Source organism: Ochotona curzoniae, unplaced genomic scaffold (assembly GCF_017591425.1).
Source record: "Ochotona curzoniae isolate NIBS_2020 unplaced genomic scaffold, NIBS_Ocur_1.0 scaffold_461, whole genome shotgun sequence".
Classification (NCBI taxonomy): Eukaryota; Metazoa; Chordata; class Mammalia; order Lagomorpha; family Ochotonidae; genus Ochotona; species Ochotona curzoniae.
In genome coordinates, this window is record NW_024467120.1 from 2,576,904 (window position 1) to 2,599,321 (window position 22,418).

The 22,418-nt window shown below is 47.9% G+C and overlaps 1 protein-coding gene across 1 annotated transcript in view; it reads left to right on the forward strand.

Moving 5' to 3' along the window:
- Positions 1–381: 381 nt before the first annotated feature.
- Positions 382–22,418, forward strand: part of JARID2 (jumonji and AT-rich interaction domain containing 2) — a 214,402-nt gene continuing 192,365 nt past the window's right edge. The window contains exon 1 of the mRNA XM_040967725.1: positions 382–907. Within this exon, the coding sequence (XP_040823659.1) occupies positions 863–907 (45 nt within the window). The 5' untranslated portion in view covers positions 382–862. The remainder of the gene's footprint in view (positions 908–22,418) is intronic.

Below are 22,418 nucleotides of genomic sequence, written 5' to 3' on the forward strand. Positions count from 1 at the left end.
GGGAAAAGGGGGTGAGGTGGAGCGACCGAGCGTGCCATGCATGGAGCTAGGGAGCTGCTCTCAATTCCACGCCCGGGCTCGGCGTGGGAGCGCCGGCTGCGGGCCGGCGTGGGAAGGGGTCTGGGCGGCCTCTCGGGCGCCGGGTCGCCGCGGCGGCGGGAGGGCCGGGGCCTGGGCCGGGTCGGTGGGCTGTGCGGGCGGCGGGCGCCCGGCGGCTCCGCTGTGGGAGTTTTCGGCTGGCGGCGGGCGGGGAATTGGCCGAGGAGCCCTAAGTTGTATAAAAGCAGAGTCCATTTAAAGTTGGGCTGGATAGCCTGTCTCTCATTGGTCGGGGGGCTTGGAAAAAAGACTCGGCGAGCCCTCGCTGTGGTGCTGCCGCCGCCGCCGCTGGAGTTGACTCTTCTCGCACTGCTGCTGCAGTACAAACGTGACTTCCAACATTTTTTTATTTATCTTTCCCTTTTCTTTTCCAAGATGTAACTACGGATCAGACACTAAGGACCTTCACGTTTCGCTGATGTAGTTTTTGGAGGAAAAAGGGGGGGAGCGAAGGGCGTCGGTTTTTTTTTTGTGTGTGTGTGTGTATGTGTTTCGGGGGAAATTTTCCATTATGAGTGTTTTACTAAAGTGAATTTTTTTGTTTGCTCCGTTCGTCTTTGGCTCTTTTTTTTTTTTTCCTTCCCAATTTCGGATTTATTTGAAGGCGAATCTGGCTTTGGGGGAAGAGGAAGAAAAGTCGGATTACAAGATCAACCACCACGAACAACAATAAAAACCACCAGGATATTTTTTTGCAAATTTCTGACGGCTTTAAATTCATGAAGCAATTGTCCCTTTTTGCAATCAGCATTTGGATCTCAGAATGAGCAAGGAAAGACCGAAGAGGAATATCATTCAGAAGAAATACGTAAGTGCCCCTCACAACACAGCCTTTACTTGCAGTTTTAAGCAATGGCTGTGAATGTCAAGTTTATAGCTAATTCTGCAGCTGAAGGGTTTCAAGCACAGCGTCCGATAAGGCTGTTTTCTCTTTTGAAGGAGGGCTCTCCAGGCAAAGTCGTGTCTGCCTAGTTTGCTTGAAAAACCAGATTGGTGGAAGACACCTCAAGTGAATAAATTGACCTCGGATGACACAACCAGAATCTAGTTTTAGCTGAAAGGCACAGGATCTTGGTGGAGCTTGGGGCGGATGGGGGGCTGCAGTGAGGCAACTAAACTGGATTAGGGTTAGCCCATATTGCACTTTGAGTTGTTGTTGATGGGACCTGGGAGGTGGTGTGAGGCGTGTTTGTGTGTGTGTGTGTGTGTGTGTGTGTGTGTGTGTAGCCCTTTCCAAGTTGCGGTCGCGGTCCGACGATGGCCATCTTCCTGCACTGGCCCATTGCATTCAATGTATGTGGTCGTTTTGGCTTCTCTGCTTTGCAACGTAACCCGGTTGGGAATCACGTTACAGCGAATGCATTTGTTGGGATTGACTGTAATAATCAGGCTGGTTTTGTTTAGAAAATTGATGGTTTCCAGTCTTCAGGAAAACGATCCACGCTCGGGCTGATGTTGTTAAGTGTGTATGCTAAGGCACATGGACATGACCACGGAGGATCTCCTCCCCCACCTGGATTTCCCAAACCCGGTGATTATTTGGAGAGGGAAATGGCTTGGAATAGTTAAATTTGTTTTGTGCAGAGTACAGCTGTGGTTGGGGAGTGTTTCAGTTTTTTGTGTGGTGTGCTGGTTTTTTTTAAGTTTTTTTGGGGAGGGAGAAGTAAGTAGGGACTGACCAAGTATGCACTCGAGTGATTGGTGATCAGCTAACTGCACGCTTTACAGGGATCCCCCACCCCCTAAAAGGCCCAATGAACATATATCAGGAAACATGTAGTATTATAAGAAAGTTTTATTTAAGTCGCATCAACCAACTGCTGTAAACATTTTTCCTTTCTGATCGGGTGCTGCGTGTAATGGGAGATGACCTTCGGGGAAATGGTTGTGCAAAAAAAAAATGTATTTAATGGAAATGCTGAATATGACTTATGGAGGCTGATGCTAATCTAGACACGTAAACTTCAGCTACGAAGGGAAACTAAGGTTAGATAGTCAAGTCCAACTCGGAAAGCTGCTCCATAAAGAATTTAAGAATTAAAATACATCCGCATTGCAGAGGGGCTGGGGAGAATGCGAAGGACTAGTTTAAACTCAGGCCACAGAAACTGCATGGAGAAACCTCGCCTCGGAGCGTGGACGCCTTCCTGGGCGCATCTGTTTTCGATGCAGGCACAAAGCAAATGGGGTGGAACTTGGGCAAGACTCGCCCCTCTCCCCCCAATCCCGGACCTCGTTAAGTTGGAGCTCGGCGTGGGCCGAGCTTTTTTGTTGCTCGTGGTCAGCAGATCGGGTCCGGTCCGGCTGTCCAGGGGCTGGCTGCGGGCTAGGCGGCGGCCGCGGGAGGCAGAGCGGAGTTCACGTTCCCGGAGCGGAGCCCGGGTCCGGACGTGCCCCTGCCGGCTGCGGAAGGAGGGCGCGCAGGGGTCGCGGCGGGCCGGGCCGGCGCGGCCTGTAGGGGGCGGGCTCGGGGCTCGGGGCTCGGGGCTCGGGGCTCGGGGCTCGGGGCTCGGGGCTCGGGGCTCGGGGCTCGGGGGACCGGCTCCCCGGCAGGCAGGGCGGGCTGGGCGGGGGCGGCGCGGCCCGCGGGGGCGAGCGCGGCGGGGGCGTGCCGGCGGGGGCGCGCGGAGCACGGCTGCAGCGGGCGCCCCCCACGGCGCGCAGGCCGAGCGGGGCGAGCGGGGCGAGCGGGGCGGCGCTGCGGGCCCGGCCCGGCGGCTGGGGCAGGCTGCGGAGCAACAGGTTAACCCGGAGACGCCCGCGCCCCCTGCTCGCCTCGCCCGGACGCTCCCCCGCCACGCGCAGGCCCGCCCGCCCCTCCCTTTGCACCCCTGCGGCTCCAGGTTCCTGGCCACTCCCGGCCCTGCTGTTGTCATTGTGACGTCACAAAAGGCCGGGCGCGGGTGGAACCTTCCTCTCCACCGTGACGTCAGAAGTCAGGCGGGAGGTTCCAGGCGCTGCAGTGCTTCTGGGGGAGGGGAGAGCGGGACGGCTGCGCGGGGGCTGTCTCCATAGAGGAGGAAGATGCACTGGGCCTTGGCCTTCAGCCCTGCAGTGCCGCGCTTCCCACCAGGTGAGCGCTTCCCATCGGGCTGCTCAGACCTTGCCGTGAGGTCACTTGGGTCAGGGGTGGGGAGGGAGGAACCTCCTCTGAAGGAATGTGTCTTGTTTGCTCCATGCCAGTTCCGCTGATGGTATTGTAATACTGATGGGCTTCTTGTGTCCCTTACCAGTGCTGGTGGAAAGGAAGGAGGCTCAATTCAGTGAAAGCTTTGCTGTCTTGTCACTGGCCCTTGCGTTGGGGGTGTGGGCAGGAAGCCGCCCTTCTGGGAGCCTTGCCAGTGCCCTGGTTGAGCTCTCACTCTGGCTGTGCCTAGCGAATGCAGTGTGGGCTGGCGAGCACTTGTCCTTGACCTGTACTTGGAAGAGCTCAGTACTTTCTGAGTTTGGGGATGTCTGGACGGGAGTGCTTTTGAGCTGGAGGATGAGCTTGCATTCTGGGTCAGCTCCCGTTTTGTTGCTGGAAGGAGTCAGCTTCCAGCTGTGCCACTTGGGAGGCAATGAGACCATCACGCGTGAGATGTGTCCATCAGGATGCTTCTGTGTGTGTAAGATGGTGTTACGACTGGAGCTGGTAAAGAGAGCACGCTGCTTACGATTGGTCTCCAAAGCCTTCTCGCCTGCCAAGTTGCCATTTAGTTTATTGCCTTAGGAAAGCAGAGTTTTGGGGGGGGAGGTATGATTGTGATGGCAGGCTTCAGGGAGAAGTGATTGTTATATTTCTTATTAAATGACATTCTTAAGAAACTCATAAATTGCAAGATAATCCTGTCTTAATTGTGTTGGGCACAACTCCCGCTTCAGTACCTTAAATAACCGGAGACGTTTGCCTCTTAAAGTCCCAATCCACTTGGACAATAAAGACAGTTGCGTGTTCTGCTCCGTGGATAATTTCGCCATTTCTGTTACACCACTGATTGGTTATTTCTGGGAAGAATAACAGGCTAGCCAAGCATCACAACTCTTTGTTGGTTTATAGCAGGTAGGAGTTTCATAACAAAGAAAACCTCTGTCACATGAAGATAGCATGCAGTTAGAACGGGGAGCTGACATGAGAGCCGATGGCCACGCTGCCCTCCAGGCCAGCTCGCGTGACCAAAGATTCTGAGTGCTTTATTTTCTGATCTACAAGTGCAGTTTGATAAAAAAAAAAAAGCAGAGAAAGTTTATCATGACAAACAAAAGCCAAATTAATAGTTGCAGTTGCAAAATCTGTAAGGGAAAAACAGAAAGAACTATACTGGTTGTGTTTCCAAGCTCGAGTTTCTGAATTCGTTTCCTTCTGTTTTGAGTACATGGTCCGATTGCATTGTTTTATGGTTTTGAGGGAAACGTTTTTGAAAGTTATCTGGCTGCTACCCCTTTGCGTTTCTTGACTGTTAATATGGCTTTTTCTTTTGCTGCTTTGTAGTAGTGGGACTCCTTGGTGTAAGTCTAGGGAAGGAAAAAGTTCAGCAACTCTCTCTGTATGGAGAATATTGAGGGAGTATTTAAGGTGTGTGCAAATTATGATTGTAAATAAATTAATATAAAAAAAAAATCCAAGTTGGTTTTTAGCTCTTGGATGATTGGCTCTTCATAGCCACGATCCCAGATAGGCAGCTGGGATTGCCTGGGGTCTAGAAGGGAGAATGAGTTCCTCCATGGTAGATTCAACCAGTTCCTGTTCCTGGCTGAAGGCTGTCTTGGAAGTGACCTCAGCTCAAGTGGTAACATACATGCTACGCCGGGGGTCATAGACTTTGCACCTTCTGGAGCTTTGCTGGTAAAGAATGGGTGTCTGTAATATTCAAAATAGAACTGTTTTCCACTTTTTCTTTCAAAGAGGACATGGGGAAATGCATCCTACATTAAAACACTTGATAAAAGGCCAGATTGTAGTATTTCTAAGTGAGTTTTCCCTTGGTTATGCTCGTTGCATCTTGAAGTCCTCAAGCTAGTGGTTAAGTCTCCTGTGGTTGGGCAGGAGCAGACCCCCATCGTTGCGTGGAGCCTCCTGGCCTCGGGGTGGCTGGTGGCCCTGCCTGGGGATCTCAGCTGGTGGGTAGCTCTGGGCTGGGCCTTTGTCCCCTTTGGCTCCCACCCAGAAGGCTTTGCCAAGTGTCAGTTGTTTGTTCCCAAATCTGGTTATTCCAGTTGGGCTTATTATTGTAATTACAGTTAAATATTATGTAAGCCTTGAAATTAGTTTGAAGAGTTGGTTTCTGTGAAAAGTAAGGTGAAAGTTTTGAGGAAGATGATACAAGTCAATCTAAAAAAAAAATAAGGCTGTTAACTATGATCTCGACACTTGGAAAAACATTGTGGGAAAAACATGTAAGGATCCTTCATAGCCTGGTGTTCCCTTTTAAGAGCCATTATACACAGGTTTCCTTCTTAGTCATCAAAGAAGCATAATGCGAGCAAGAACTCTCAAAGAAGACTACTCAGAATTAAGGCTAGAACTTGTGGCCAAAAATGTGCACATCAGAGTATGTTTATGTATTGAGATTCAGAACACAGTGCTACAGAATGGTCTATATGATTTATTTTTCTTGCCCAGCATAATTGTTTTTATTAGCTGATCAACTTCTAGTCTTTTACCTGTGACAAGAGTTCTGCTAACTTAATCTCCCAAGTTCTGTAGTAGATTCCTGATGTCGTTTATGCCACGTGGTTTAGAGCAGGCCCACTGAGGCGGCAAGCATTACTTTTAGAGTTAAAAACAATTGCTTTTCACTGGATGGCTGGAAGCCTCAAAGATTATGGAGTTTACGTTTAATTCATGGAGTCCAGAAGCTTGTAGTCTGTAATTCAGCCGCATAAACAATATTGTCCTACTTAAGATACTGCTGAAGGTCTGTTGCACTGCAAATCCTGGAGCTACTGTTAATGAGAATGAGGGAAATCTCACTTAGTTGGAATCGAGTCTCTCTCTTGCTGTAACTGTCGTGTGTGTTTCTGTTCCTTGTTAACACAGGCCTTTCTTACTAGCCTCTCGGCCTGTTCTGGTTCCGTTTGTCCACCAAGCCTTTCCTGGACTTGCCTGCTTGCTGCAGACTTCCTGGCCGGCAGGTGGGAGCTCCGGCCGCTCTCGCTCTCTAACGTCGTTTGTGAGCTTTCCTTTTCCTTTTCTGCAGGCGAGGGAGGGTTTCTCATTTAAGTTACTGTTTCTTGGGCTGTCAGTAAATTCTGTAGTCCTCTGCCCAGCATCAGACTCTTTCCTAACTCTCCCATCCAACCTCTCATTTAATTCGGTTTCAGAATAAAGTCATTAAAAAATGAAGTTTACCCCTCTAAGGAAGCCACCTACAGTTTGGCTTCTGGCGGAGTAATTCTGCCTGCTGCCAAGACTTCCTGTTCACATGGCTTTCTTGGCAGGTGGCTTTTTCCGTTCTTGGTCTTGTAGAGTCAGAATGGGATCAGAAAGGGCCCATGTTTCATAGAAGCAGTGGTTGTCCCCAAGAGCACTTGCTAGGTGAGCAGTCAAGTTAGGCTGTGGTCCTGGGTCCCTGGGTTTCTTTCCATTTCTGCCACAGTTTTGCCCATAGATGTCACTGTGGTGAGGACGCTACCCCATGTCTCCTGGGATTCTCATTGTACTACTTGAAGGAATGTGCCAGAAGAACTTGGATTGTAGGACATCTGTTAAGCCTGCCACAAAACATTTATCTCACCTTTTTTTAAAAGTTTATTAATTTTAAAGAGCCATGCAGATGGTCCTCCCCACACATACACCCACGTGGGTTTGGGTTGGAGGGAGACCAAGACAGAAGTCTACCATCCACTGGTTTACTTCTGTTTGTGACAGGTGTGGCCAGGCTAAGCCCGGCTAGGCCAGGCCTAAGCCAAGAACCCAGAACTCCATCTGGTTCTCCTACCTTGAGCAGGAACCCAGTTACTTGGGTAGTGATTTGCTCCCTTCCATCGGCAGGAACCTCTGCTTCAGATCCAGCTGGTTGTGTACCAGAGGATGCAGGTATCCCAAGCAGCAGTGTAACACACTACACCACATGTGAAGACTAAAGTCAGTTCTGTAATAACCACCCACGCCTCTGGTTTTCACAGTGAGTTCACATGAGAAAAGCACCTTTGAGTCCATTTTACAGAAGAGTAACCTAGGATGAATACACTGGCCAGATGTTTAAAGGCTGTGTTTCCTCCCCACTTGTTTAGAAGGGGAGGGAAGATCTTCAAAGGGGCTGTTGGGGGAGTGAGGGCAGAATTGTCAGTTTCCAAGAATAGGAGGGTGCCAGTGTCCAGCACATGCTTGTGGAGCTACCCCTGATCCCCTGTTGGCTGTCTTCTTGAGACTCCATTGGAAGAGAGCTGAGCTAGATCCCAGGACCCCTTGGGGCTGGCTGGTTTTATGCTATGCTATTACTCTTCACCTCAGGGCCGTCATAGGCTGCAGAGAGGTACTCCTGGCTTTTCGTAGCTGGCTTGGGTTTTCTAGCACTGCGATGAAGTTGGCTTCAGGACTGATTTTACTGCTCAGGGGCATGGAGCGCTGAGGAACATCACTTGCCCTGATGCTCAAGAGGGGCTTTGTGTGAATCAGGCAATGTGAGTAATGCGGGCATTACACGGGAGTACTTCTGTGTTCAGTAGTGGGTTTAGAGCAAAGAGAAATCCGCTGGTGGCAGTCCTTGAGACCTGGTGCTAGCTGAAAGGTCTGGATTGGGTTTTAGATTCTGATTCTGTCAAGTTGAAATTCTGTCAAGCTCTTCCGGAAAGTAGGAAGGTTTTGAACATTGGTGATGGTGAATCCTGGAAGGTGAAATAGGTAGCCATAGTGTGCCCCTCCTTGACGCCCCAGCAGCCCCAGCTTTGGTTTCTCTAGTGACTGAATAAGCCCGGAGGATGTGGGAGACCTTTTGGCGCCTGTTTTATTGCTGTCTTATAAAATCTGGGCGGTTCTTTCTCCATTATTTTTTAACTACCATTTTGATGAGGGCTTGGTCTATAATGGTTGAGTGTATTATCTCTTGGTTCTCATTGCTGCCAGCTGTTAAAGTATTTGGTGCCTGTGGGGGCAGATACAGGTGCCAAGAGGAAATGAGAAGGGGTTAGGACTAAACATGTGCTTCTTCTATTCATTCCTTCCATAGGTTTTCAGAAACGGTTTGAATGAAAGCTGATTCTATTACGTAGTAGAGTTTTGTGCTTTGTGTGTGTGCCTTAGCACAATAGCTAGTAGTTCAGTAGTTCATGGGCTTCAGGAATGGAGTGCTTCAGATTTAGACAGGCTTGTTTTGAGTATACGGGTGGAAGACAAGGTTGAAAATAGGAGCCGAGTTGAAATTTGGATGTGTGACCCTGGGAAAGCCACAAAACCTTGCTTAGCTGCTGCTTCTGAAAAATGCACTCCCCACCCTTCAAGCTTGTTGCTGGGAGAGCCAGTGAGGTTTTTGAATTGAAAACACTCTGTAAACTGCCCATTCCTGCAAAAATGCCAAAGGTATTATTATGCAATTGGAAATCAACAATCTGGAGACATCATTGAGCTTGTGTGACTTTTCCTGACTCAGATCAATGAATGTGATGAATTCTGCACTGGGGATCTTAGTAAAACGAGAGAATAGCTAGCAAGAGATCTACTGTGGGAGACAGGGCAGGGCTTTAAAGAGTAACAGGTGCTGTAATCACCTGTATTACATCCAGAATTGATTCTTGATCTCTGCTCTCTGAGCCAGCCATTCGTATCTGGGTGGTGAGTTGGAAAGGTGGACCAGACTGAAAATGCTAAGTGGCACTCATCTGTATGCAGACAGTTAAACGTGATCTTGAAGGACAATCCGTGAAGAAATTGAGACTTTGATGACAACCTTTTGTGGGTCCCTGTCTAACCAGGTATGTGTTTAGCACAGCACAAAAAACCCTTTTGGCTCTTTCCTGGACTTAACCTGCCCCCAGTCCCATCTCCACGTCCTTGCTCCAGCTGTGCCTTTGCCTTGGTAAACTGATTGCCAGTGCGTTTTCGCTCTGCCTCAGATGTCCAGCAGAGCCCAGCTCCTCCAACATGCCTACCTGGTTCGTCACACATAGTTCTTGCTACAGGTGTGTGTTTGCAGGTCTGTCTCTCTCTCTCCTCTCTCTCAAATCCAGAAAAATAAAGTGTTGACTTGTTAATACATCATAGGTTACTGTGTAGTATACAGAGAGGAAGTTAAAACTTTGTGTAGACATTTTTTTAAAAGGAGAGAGAGAGAGGATCTTCCGTTTGATGATTCACTCCCCGAGTGCAACGGCCGGTGCTGTGCCGATCCGGAGCCAGGAGCCAGGAGCCAGGAGCCAGGAACCTCCTCCAGGTCTCCCATGCAAGTGAAGGATCCCAAAGCGTTGGGGCTGGTCTCTACTGCCTTCCCAGGCCACAAGCAGGGAGCTGGATGGGAAGTGGAGCTGCCAGGTTTAGAACCAGCGCCCATATGGGATCCTAGCGTGTTCAAGGCGAGAACTTTAGGCCATGCCGCCGGGCCCGATTTTTTTTTTTTTTTAAAGATTTATTTTTATTGCAAAGTCAGATAGTGAGGAAAAATGGCAGAAAGATCTTCCTTCCATTGATTCACTCCCCAAGTGACTGCAGTAGCCGATGCTGTGCCAATCTGAAGCCAGAAGCCAGGAACTTCCTCCAGGTTTCCCATGCAGGTGCAGGGTCCCATGTCTTTGGCCTATCCTCAGTTGCTTTCTCAGGCTACAAGCAGGGAGCCTGATGGGAAGTGGGACTGCTAGGATTAGAACTGGCCCCCATATGGGATCCCTGGGTGTTCAGGGCGAGGACTTTAGTGACTAGGTCACCAAGCCGGGCCCACGGGTAGAGATTTTAAAGTACTACCAAGGAGTGGATGTTTAGCTGAGCAGTCCCTGTGTTTGAGTCCTGGGCTGCGGCTGTGCCCACCTCAGTACTGGTGCAGACCCAGGAAGGCCGTGGTGATGGGCTCCTGGTGCACGCCCCATCCTCCTCACCTGCCAGGTGCTAGACCTGAATTGCCTGCTTTGCATGATGGGAACTGTCTGGTAGATTTCTGGCTCTGTTAAGTAAATGGAAGAAAAACTACCCAATGATAGGAAGGGGCTAAAAGAGATTGAGCTAATTAGAATATCAGGCACTGACTATATAGCTGAGAGTCCCAGAGAATGAAGCGCTGTAGAGCCAGAGGTCACATCGTACCTCAGTTGGGGCATGAAATCCAGCTGCCTGCTACTGCACCTGGGAAAGTCACAGGAGGTGGCCGCAGTACTGGTGGAAGGCCTAGATAGACTCTGGGCTCCTGGCTTTGGCTCGGCCCTGTCCTGGTCATTGGAGCCATTTGGGGAGTGAACTAGGAGATGGAGTATCTTTCCCCTCTCTGGTTTACCTTTCAAATGAGTGAGATTAAAAGAAGGGGGAAAGGGGCCTGGTGCAGTTGCCTAGTGGCTAAAGTTCTTGTATGTGCCAGGATCCCATGTGGGTGCCAGTTCATGTCCTGGCTGCCCACTCCCCTTCCAGTTCCCTGCTGGTAGCCTGGGAAAGCAGTTGAAAACAGCCCAAAGCCTTGGGACCCTGCACTTGCATGGAAGACCTGGAAGAAGCTTCTGGCTTTTGGCCGTTGTGGTCACTTGGGGAATGAACCATTGGATGCAAAATCTGTCTCTCTCGGTAAATCTGACTTTGCCATAGGAATAAATAAACCTTTTAAAAAAGAAAAGAAGGGGGAGAAAGGATGGTGATAGTGGAGCAGGACCCAATATTGTGGCACAGTGGGTTTAAAACTTCTGCCTGTGACGTCAGCGTGTGTGTTCCAGTCTGGCTGCGCTGCTCCTGATCCAGCCTCCTGGGAGAGGGGCAGCTGATGTCCCAGGTTTCTGCCGTCACTGTGGGGGCCCAGATGGAATTCTTGGCTCCTGACTGAGGCCCGAACCTGGCTTATGTGTTGAACTGCTTTCACTGCCCCTCTGATTCTGAGTGAATATGTGTGGTTTTGTAAGTGCAGCTGTGACGTGAGGCCGGGACCCCAGGCTGGGATGAGAGTGACTTTGGCGGTGTCTCAGCCTCCCAGCCCTTAGTCAGCCCAAACTGATATATATTTTTTTTTTTAAGGTTTATTTATTTGTTAGGCAGAATTTGCAGAAAGAGATCCAGGGATGGAGATGGCCACAGCAGCCAGGTTTTGAATAGCTACAGAGCACTCCGTGATTCCATGTATGTTCTGCAGTTCTTGGTGGCTTTTCTGCGAGTTAGGGCTGTTGCAGAAAGTGATGTATGCAGCATGCTCTCCGTGCATCCTCTTCACTTGGAATGCCTCGGCGTGGAGTTACTCGGAAGTGGCCGTGCTTACCTTGGGTCCCTTGGCCCCCATGGCTTTGCTGGAAGAGGCGACCCTAACTTATGTACACATGTCGTGTATGTTAGGCCAGCGGGTTTGTTTGTTGACTTTTAAAAACCAACATAGGCACTTGTTTGTAACAAGTAGTAAAGATGTCACTTGCATTTTATTTAAGTTTCTGTTTTCTTTCCTTGTCCTCTCTCAGGCATTTAGGACTCAATGAGATGAGCTAATGTGAAAGTAGCTTGTAAACCAAGAATTGCTCTCAGAACACAATGCGTGGTATGTCTGAATGGCTATAGTGGAGAAGGGAGTGTGGGGCTGTATACTTTTTTTTTTTAAAGGGAAAAGCTGGGAGCGAGAAGCTTCTTCGGATCCCCACGTGGATGCAGGGGCCTGAGGCTCTGGCCCATCCTCCACTGCTTCCCCAGGTGAAACAGTGATGGATTAGAAGTGGAGCAGCTGGGACACAAATCAGTGCCAGTGTGAGATGACAGCGTTGCAGGTGGAGGATTAGTATGCAGTGACACTGTGTCAGCCCTAACCAGAATAATTGTATACTTGCATTTAAAAAATATTTCTAGAATACCTTATATTGTGAGGACATGGAGATGGTTAACCAGTGAAGATGACCTAGAATCCCATGGCTTCCGTCATTTCAGCTTGTTGATGCTTTTACGGTTACCATGGTCCTTCTGGGCTGTGGCTTGGAAGACCATCCGGTTATATACAAGTACTGTTGTTATTATTTTTTCTAAGATTTATTTTATTGGAAAGTGAGATTTACAGAAAGGAGACAGAAAGATCTTCCATCCACTGGTTTACTCTCCAAGTGACTGCAATGGCCGGAGCTGAGCTGATCTGAAGGCAGGAGCCTCTTCCTGGTCTCCCACGCGGGTGCGGGGTCCCAAGGCTTTGGACCGTCCTCCATTGCTTTCCCAGGCCACCAGCAGGGAGCTGGATGGGAACCGGTGCCCATCATAAGGGATCCCAGTGCGTTCAGGGTGAGGAACTTTAGTCACTAGGCCACGGCACCAGGCCCACAACTGGTGCTTTTTATTGCCTACCATGTTCTGTCACTGTTTAGTGTTTGGAAACATGGTTGTGCTCCTGCTAAGGTCTTTTGTTGTTTCTAGGTAGTAGCAAGGATGAAAACTGAACACACAGTTCCTGTCGTAGCGTTCCACTGAAATGAGGGTCATGCTGTGATTCCATATTGAGTAAGTCACTTTGACCGAGTCCCAGTTTATTTGCCCATGTCTCACCCAGGGAGATTGAGACCTTTGTAACTGGTCTCTCCAGTTGAGGTAGAATTTAACACGTGAAGTCCTGCAAGTTTTTGTGGCAGAAATCTCCACGAACAGTGTTGACAAGAAATAAGCAATAAGCCCCAATTCTAGGCCATCTTTGTGAATTGTTACAACATATTTTGATTGTCTGAAGAAGAGGACAGAAGCTGAAATCCTAGCGATGCGTAGCACTTTCTGTCCTGGAAACTGCAGTCTGAAGCTTGACACTCAGCAGGCAGCCTGTTGGGTGATAGTTTCCTTCCGTTGTGAGGTGACGTGTCTTGGTGTGGAGGGGAAGCAGTGTGATTTATTTATTTTTATTGCAAAGTTAAATTTGTAGAGAGGAGATCTTTGGTCGGCTGGTTCACTCTCCAAGTGGCCACGATGGCCAAAGCTGAGCCAATCCGAAGCCAGGAGCCAGGAGCCAGAAGCCTCTTCCGGGTGTCCCATGCAGATGCAGGGTCCCAAGGCCTTGGGCCATCCGTGACTGCTTTCCCATGCCAAGGCAGGGAGCTGGAAAGGAAGTGGGCCAGCTGGGACATGAGTTGGGACATGAGCTGGCACCATATGAGATCCCAGTCCCTGCATGGCTAAGCTACTGCGCCAGGCCCGCGGGGGTGATTTTTGTAGTGTTGGACAGGATACTTTTCCCAAGAGTCCTATTTTTCTTTTTCTCTCTCTCTCTCTCTCTCTTTTTTTTTTTTTTTTTGCCTTCTTTGTCATTCTGCTGTCAAGATATCCTCTGCGGTTGAGATAGTGCTAACTGCTTGTTGGTTTCGCCCAGATTGCCCCCTTTCCCGTCCGTATGCTGCCCAGAGCATTATAGCGGCACTTGTTCTACTTTTAGCTTGTAATGACTTGATGTTGGAGGATGAAAGAGCCAATGTGAATGGAAAGCATTGGTAAGAATTCATGGTCTCGAGTCCCAGTTAAATTGGTAGCACATGCTTTTCCTCTGCCCGAAGGCCTTGGGGAGTGCTGTCTTGCTGGAGATGTGACACCACGGAACTTGGGCCTCCACAGTTGCCATGTGACTCCTTTCAGTCACAGCCTCTGAGAGCCAAACGAGTGGTGGACTTGGGTTCTTTTGGAGATGATGAGATGGTTAATAGCAATCTGTTTTTTTGGAGAAGGAGTTGGGTTAGGATAAAGGAACACATAGTACTATTTCTTTGCTTTTTTGAAAAATTTCTTGAAAGTCGGAGTGATAGAGAAAGGGAGAGGTAGGGAAGATCCTCCTTTGGTTCACTCCCTCGATGGCCACAGTGGCTGGGACATTCCAGAACCAGGAGGCAGGAGCATCTTCCAGATAGCCCACGTGGGTAACCGAAGCCCGATAATTGGGCTGTCTTCTGCTACTTTTCCTAGGCCTTTGGCAGGGAAGTTGGCTTGGAAGTGGAGCTGCTGAACTCAAAGCAATGGTCCTGAGGGACAGCAGGGCCCGGGGAAGGGGCTTCATCTCCCCGGCCACACCTCCCGATCGAGGAAGGACCACCTTTTTGCATTTAAAAAGTGTTTTTGTATTTTTCTTTTTAAATAATGATTTATGGGCCTCGGTCGGTGGCCTAGTGGCTATAGTCCTCTCCTTGAATACGCCAAGATCCCATATGGGCACCGGTTCTAATCCCGGATGCTCCACTTCCCATCCAGCTCCCTGCTTGTGGCCTGGGAAGGCAGTCTAGGACAGCCAAAGGCCTTGGGACCCTGCACCTGCATGGGAGACCTGAGGGAAGTTCCTGGCTCCCAGCTTTGGATTGGTGCAGGCACGTGGGGAGTGAATCATCGCAGGGAGAATCTTCTTCTCTCTTTCCTCCTCTCTATCTGACTTTGCAATAAAAATAGTCTTTAAAAAAATAATGATTTATTTTATTCTTATTGCACAGTAAAATAGACAGAAGGAGAAACAGGGAGATCTTCTGTCCGTAGATTTATTCCCCAAGTGGCTGCAACAGCTGGAGCTGTGCTGATCTGAAGCCAGGAACCTAGAACCGCCTCTGGGTCTCCCACATGGCTCCATGGCCCCAAGATTTGTGCTGTCTCAACTGCCTTCCCAGGTCACGCAGGGAGCTGGATGGAAAACGCAGCAGCCAGCACATGAACTGGCACCCATATGGGATCTCTGTGTGTGCAAGGTAAGGACTTTAGCCACTAAGCTAGCACGCCAGGCCCAGAAGTATGTGTGGTTTTAAGGATTTATTCAGTTATTTGAAAGGCAGCGTTATGGAGACAGGCTCCATGTTTCTAAGTTAGGAGGTGAGAGGCAGCGGCCCCACCTTGGTGAACTGTGTGGTATAGCAGCCCCAGCTCTCACCCTTTCCAGAGGTCTGCGAATGGGTTTCTTTTTGTTTTGTTTTATACATACTCTTCATTGTTCTAAAAAAAAAATAATAATAAGGCCATAGAGGCTATGGGGAGCTGTCTATTTAGGAGCAAGTAATTTTTGCTGTCCTCTGACTGAAGTTCATTTCCTAAGTGCACAGAGTGACAGATTAAAATACGAGCAACTGAGCATTGTTTTCACTGAGCAGCTTTTGGAAACTTGACCTAAAACTTAGACCAAAGATGAATTTTGCTGAGTAGGATTGGTACTGACATCCTGACAGCACTTTTAATCTGAAAGAATCTTAAAGATATGAAAGCTATCCCAGAGGCGATTACATCCTGGAGTGCCGGAGATCAGATAGCGGTTTCCAAGCCAATGTCGTTTATCATGTTTTTGCACAGTACAGGGGCACAGCAAGGATCTGGATTTAATAATGAACTTGTGAAATGGAGTTACTTTAGCGAGAGCTATGGGTGGATGTTAATGCATGATTTAGTGTTCTGCGTCTTCAGAAATGATTTCAGATCCTCATTGTGTGTTGTAGCCCTCAGAAGTATAGCTGTGATTCAAAGGCATTGTTGTTTCCGCCTTGCTAGAAGCTGCGAGGTGGTTGGTAGGTAGAGTGCAAAGAAGCCTCCTCTAAGTAAAAAATACGCTTGACTTGCCTGGCTGCTAGGTTATCTGAGCCATGGACCAAGTCGTGGCGGAAGAGTTTGGGGAGTACTCCACTCCCCTTCAGTTCACGATCAACACCATCAGTTAGTTCTGCAGGAGCTCCTGCCCTTACCGTGAGCTTGTACTGTGCCCCGTTATACCAAGTTCTTGCCTTGATGCACTAAGGATTGCAGTCCAGCCCACTCGACTCTGTTACAATGGGTTTTCTCTGGCCCTGGTAAGCTGGAAGCACTGGGAGAAGGGGAGAATGGGTCTGACTTGGAAATATCTCAAGTTGAAGAGTGACGGTTTTCTGTTTCCTTCTGATCCTCTCCTTGCTCTCATTAAATGATGCAGTTGTCCCAATGCTGACATACCCTAAGACGTAGAAATATGTTTTCTGCTCCACTAGCCTTTTTATCTTTTCCTCTTTCCATGAGACTTGCTGAAATTGTCATGTTGTTTCTTTCCAGAATTGATTGGAGCAGTAGGCAAAGCTCCTCTGCTTTATAATGATGATTATAAAGAACAGTCCGTTTACGCAGGAAGGCCATTATCTTGGGCTTGCAAAGCTTTTACAGCCATGCATTGTTTACTTGTGGTTTCTGATACCAATGAGGACCTAATGGTACCTACTGTAAGACAAGTCCCTTTACTCCCATTCACATGGGGGTCATCCCAGGGAAGGAGGAAGATGCCACTTTGCCCAGCTGTGCAAGCTTGTTACTTTGGACAGGCATTACATAAGTGGGTGAAGGAGGTGGTGGAATTCTTTTTGCTTTGTTTTCTGCCAACTTCCTTATAGACTGTTGAAAGATTTCTAAGCTGACCAGTAAGATAATTTAATTTGGGAGTCATTTCTGTTATTTCTTACTCAATATTTAATTTAAAGGCTGGGCTTGCATTATTATTTTATTGTTATGCAGAGAGAGAGACATCTGGGGCTGGGCCAGGCTGATGCCAGAAGCCAGGAACTCAGCCTGGTCTCCCATGTATGTGTGTCAGGGTGATGCTTTAACAGAAAGCTCAAGTTGTGAATAGAGCTCATCCAGGATGTTTGTGTTTGCTGTGCCAAATGCCCGCCCTTCAAAGAAGACTTTAAAACTAATCACAGGGTCTTGTTTGCGTAGGCAGTGACACTAAGAGCATATTAATAGTGCACTTCTAAAATATTTTCAAATTTTATTTTTAATATTGTTTACATACCTAGGAGGGGTGCACACCCATGTGGGCCTCCAGTCAGAGTGGGAAGTGTTGAGGTGTGGAGGAAGGTGGGTGGGACAGCTGTTTCAGTTCTTTTTTTTTTTAAAAAAAAAGTTTAAAGATATATTTTTATTAGAAAGTCATATATAGAGAGGAGGAGAGACAGAGAGGAAGATCTTCCATCTGATGGTTCTCTCTCTAGGCAACTGCAACGGCCAGAACTGTACTGATCCAAAGCCAGGGACCAGGGCCTCTTCCAGGTCTCCCATGTGGGTGCAGGGTCCCAAGGCTTTGGGCCATCCTCCACTGCTTTCCCAGGCCACAAGCAGGGAGCTGGATGGGAAGTGGGGCTGCTGGGATTAGAACCAACACCCATGTGGGATCCTGGCTTGTACAAGCGAGGACTTTAGCTGCTGGGCCAGTACGATGTGCCCTCAGTCCTTTTTTCCCCTCTCCGGTGTCTGCATGGCTTGTAAAGGGGTGGGGCTCGCTCCTTGCTCTCAAACTCTGGATTGGGAATGGTCCCTCCGAGATGCCTTAGAGACCCCTAAATGGGGAAGAGTATTCCAAGGGTGGGAGTGGTTTTGATAGTCATTGCATCAGGCTTGAGAAAATCTTTCCAAGATCTGTTGGCTGAGATGATGCACTTTTGTATTCTGAATTTATTTTGCAGCATAGTTTCAGGGAGCAGGAAGTCCAGAGTGAGTCTGTGCTTGTTGGCAGGTTGAAGTTAACCTTCCAAGCCCTTTGCCCTGTCTTGGCGCCTGTCACTGCTGTCGTTTCCTGTCGTCTCTAGCTAAGTGCTAGCCACTTAGCCTTTCTGTTAAACTTTATTAAGTCCCAACTTACTCTAGTTTTCTTGTGTACTTCCAAATTTTTTGCTGTTGTTGTCATCTCAGTTTTTTACCTGTAATCCTGGATGCAAATTTGCTTTCCACTTTTATTTGGTGGTTTGTATTATACGCAGAGTTGCACAGTCAATTACTGAATATCTTCATCACTCTGAAACATGACTGCATATCCATTGGCAGTTTAAGATTTATTTGTTTTTTATTGGAAAGTCAGATATACAGAGAAGAGACAAAGAGGAAGATCTTGCGTCCGATGATTCACTCCCCAAGTGAGCGCAACAGCCGATGCTGTGCCGATCCGAACCTGGGAGGCAGGAGCTTCTTCCAGGTCTCCCACATGGGTGCAGGGTCCCAAGGGTTTGGGCCGTCCTCCACTGCTTTCCCAGGCCACAAGCAGGGAGCTGGATGGAAAGTGGAGCTGCCGGGATTAGAAGCAGTACCCATATGGGATCCTGGTGGGTTCAAGTCGAGGACTTTAGCCGCTACGTTATTGTGTCGCAGCCCTGGCAGTTATTTCTTATCTCATCCTAGTTGTTCCAGCTTCTGGCAACCACTCATCTTTCTGTTTTTGTGGTTTTGGTTATTCTGGATATTTCTTTTCTTTTTTTAAACATTTATTTATTCAAAAGGCAGATTATGGAGAGAGTAAAAAAAGAAACATTGAGAGAAAGGGAGAAAGGTCCTCCATCCTCTGGTCTATTCCCCTAAAGGCTGCAGCAGCTGGAGCTGGGCTGGTCTGAAGCTGGAAGCCAAGAGCTTCTTGGTCTCCAAAGTGGATACAGGGGCCCAAAGACTTGGGTTATCCTCCTCTGTCTTCTCAGGCACATGGCAGGGATCTGGATTGTAGGTGGAGCAGTCAAGACTGGAACTTTTACGCATGTGGGATGCCAGTACTGCAGGCTGAAGCTTAACATACATTGCTATAGTGCCAGCTCATTTGTGGATATTTTAGATGACTGGATGATACTGTGTGTGGTATTTTCTGAGAGTGGCTGCTACCAAAATTCATTCATGCCTTAACAAGTTTCAGTAATTATTCCTTCTGAGTCTTTATACTCTTTTGTATGGACATTCCACATTTTGCTTAACCAGTATTTGATTAGTATTTGGGTGTCCAATCTTTTGCTGTTGTGAATGATGTTGCTATGAATATTTGTTATACCACTTTTATTTACTTGAAAGGCTGAGCAGCTGAGATACATGTGACCGATTGATTGGTCTGTCAATTGTGATCTTTTCCCCTGGCTCACGTCTCGAAGCGGTTGGAGTGCTGGGGTGAGAAATGGCAGCTGGGGACTTCATCCAGGATTCCCATGTGGGTGGCAGAGGCCCAAACACTTGAGCCATCGTCCACGTGGAGGCTGCATGAGTAGCGCGCTGTATCCGAAGTGGATTAGCTGGAAATGGAAGCAGACCCTCCAGCGGGGGGATGTCAGTGTTGTTGCTGGGAATAGTTTAATGAGCCGTGCTGCAGTGCCTGCCCCAGTATTCCCGTTTCTGAAATATTCATATATTTGCATTCTCTGGTAAGCATGCACACACTGCGACTTACCAAATGTGTTTATGGTTTCTTGTTACATCTCATGCCTCTGAACCTGTTGTGCTCATCACAGTGCTTGCTCCACTGGAGTGGTCACGTCTGGGGCTCTCACCCTGTCATGGGTAGGGGAAATGCTTGTTGTCCTCTTTCCTAGAGGCCCACCCTGCCCTGTACCAAACCCCTTTGCTGACTGAGATGCTCTTCCACGCGCTTAGGGTAGAATTGGACGCTCCACTTGCTTGGTAGTGGGACTATTTCCTAACTTTACTTATGTATTTTAAAATTTACTTATTAATTTTAAGATTTATTTATTTATTTAAAAAATTATTCATTTGAAAGGCAGAGTTAGAATCTTCCACCCACTCTTCAGGTGGCCACAGAAGTTGGAGCTGGGCCATTCTGAAGCCATGAGTTTTTTCCTGGTCTCCCATATGAGCATGGGGCCCCTGGACTTGGGCCGTCTTCTGCTGCTTTCCCCAGGCCATCAGCAGGAAGCTGGGTTGGAAATGGAGGAGTGGGGCATGAACTGGTGCCATGCGGGAAACCAGTGCTACTATGGCATAGTGACTTTGGGGAGTGATTTGCTTTGTGTGAGTGATCAGAAGCTTTGGCTTAGGCGTCATTTGATGGTAGTAGTTGTCATACAGTTTTGTTTCCTAGAGCCTGCCGCCTGCGTGTAGTTTTTTTTTGTGTAGTAAAAACTTTTCTACCTTTTCTTTGATTTTTACTTTCCCTTGTCAATAATGCTAACATACGTTGGTTGAGGGTTTTGGGAAGTAGAATGTCTACTTAGAAAGTCTCTGTATTTTATTGTTTGTTTCCAAGTCTGTTAAACTCAAAATGTTTAAAATTAACAAAAAAAGTTCACTTCATAATAAGCTCTAATAAACGAGAATTTCTTTAAGGAGGAATTGATAATCAAATGTTCTTTCAGTATTTCTGATTTTACATTTATTTTCAGCATGTTGGTGTGAAATTGTGTGTTTTTAAGTGTTCAGAGAAAATGTAAGGGTTTTGAAGAGAAGTGTACTGAATAGGGGCTGCAGATGTCTGCTGACCCAGGGTTATGAGGGACAGTTTTATGAAGGAGAAGGTGCATGTTCGACCGCTATAGGGGTGCACGTCTTGGGGTGGATGACCTGAGTTTGTTCCTGAGGTTGCTGCTAGCAGGAAGCCCACACAGCAGCATTTGGAATCTTGTGCATAGAGCTCAACCTCATCATTTAATAATGGTGTTGATTGTACTTTTCACACTGCAGTGTTTCTTGTTTGGCTCTGCTGCAAATTGACTTCTTGGTCAGATCACTAGTTTGGACTACCTGGTGGACAGCCCTGACAGACGGCTGTTTTTGCTGTTTTCTCTGCAGTAGCCAAGTAACAGTACTCACCAGCTAGATACCTGCCTCCGTGTAGAAGGTAGGTTTGAGTATGTGTGAGAGCACTTCAGAGGGAGTTAATATTTTAAACTTTGCATTGTTTAACTGGAATTTGTTTCCGCCTGGCTGCTTTTGTGTGGTGTACCTACAACCTATACACATTTCAAAAACCAGCACCACAGCCCTCCTGCTAAAATTGCTTATTAGAGCTAATTTTAAGAATTGAGTTAGAACTGCCCTATAATGTAATGCAGAATATTTCCCAATAATGCCTAGGTTAACAATGATAGTCTTGCTGTATTGTGCAAAAAAGGCTTCTGTTCAGACCCAGCTGGGTTTCAGGCTTAATTCATTGCTCTGTGGTGGGATCGCCACAGCTGCCGTGGGGCCTTTACAAATGCAAAAAAGCTGTCAGTGTTTGTTTCATCAGCTGCATAAGTGATGAGGCCAAGTTGAGGAATCCATTCCAGTGCACAGTGTGCAGGCTGTAGCCATTATTGTTTACAGAATTAGTGTGTTGGAGCTTTAAAATAGTTGGCACATCGTGCGCCCTTTAAAAGCACAAGAACCAAGGAACAGGACCAGTTGGTTGTTGTAATGTTAGTCCTATCCAGTCAGCCTTTAACAGTCACAGCTTCACTCCGCGCTTTGGGGTCTGTGGCCCTGGAAGAACCTGGCCATGGATTGTCCGTTTCTGCATCCCAAACTTAGGTTTGCATCTCTTTTCTTTTCCTGCTTCTTTTAAATTTAAAAGAGGCAGTCATTTAGAGTTTGAAAATTGCATTTTAAAGCCATGAGCATTCTCCCAGCTCCAAGGAGTATCGGGCTCCCAGCTGGAAATGCAGATATCTGCAAAAAGATTCCAGGTTTGATTCTCTGAGGATGTCTATCTTACGGTATGACACTGCTTTGCTTATTGTCCCCATCTTCCCAGTTACTCGGAAATGGAGATTCTTTACTGCAGAAAGACCTAGTGGGCAGGTCATGTTTCAGCCAGTGAAGCATTCTGCAGTGCCCTCTGTGGGTGCTGTCTGCTGTGGCAGCATGTCCAGTCCATTTCGGACTGGGCAAGCAAAGCAGGCTGTTACTATGGACAGTATGGGTATGTCCTAGTCTGCTTTAATTTGTTTTAAAGATTTATTGTAGTTATTTGAAAGAGCGTGAGGGAGAGATGGAGCTCTACTGACTTAATCCGCAAATGGCTGCAACGGCAAGTGCTAGCCCAGACCTCCCAAGTGGGGACACATGTACCTGTGCTGTCTGCCACTGCTTTCCCAGCTGTGGTAGCAGGAAGGTAGACTGGGGCCATGTGTTGGTATGGAATGCTGACCTTTAAGTGGAGGCTTAAGCTACGCTGAGCCACAGTTGATTTTAACCTAGAACCTCGAGGTCACAGCTAGTGGCCGTCATTCTGTAGTTTCACAATAGAGCTTATCAGAATGCTTGGCCATGGAGGATGAACAATTGGGCTTCCCATCTCCCAGCTGGAAAGGCCCCAGAGTGCTCTCCCATATTCATAAGAAAGATGGCACAAGGCTCAGGGGCTCCAAATGAAAGATCACTGCTCATCAGCTGTGGCTCACAGTGTTGTCACAGAGGTTCCCCTTGGTTCCTTCGGGTTTTCACGTTTCCCCTGCGGAAGTGTCTGGCACCTAAGAGGACAGATGGGTCCCCTGGATCCTGTGTGATGGTTGCACTGATGAAATAGAGTTGCAGGATCAGTTCAGGTTTTTCGTCT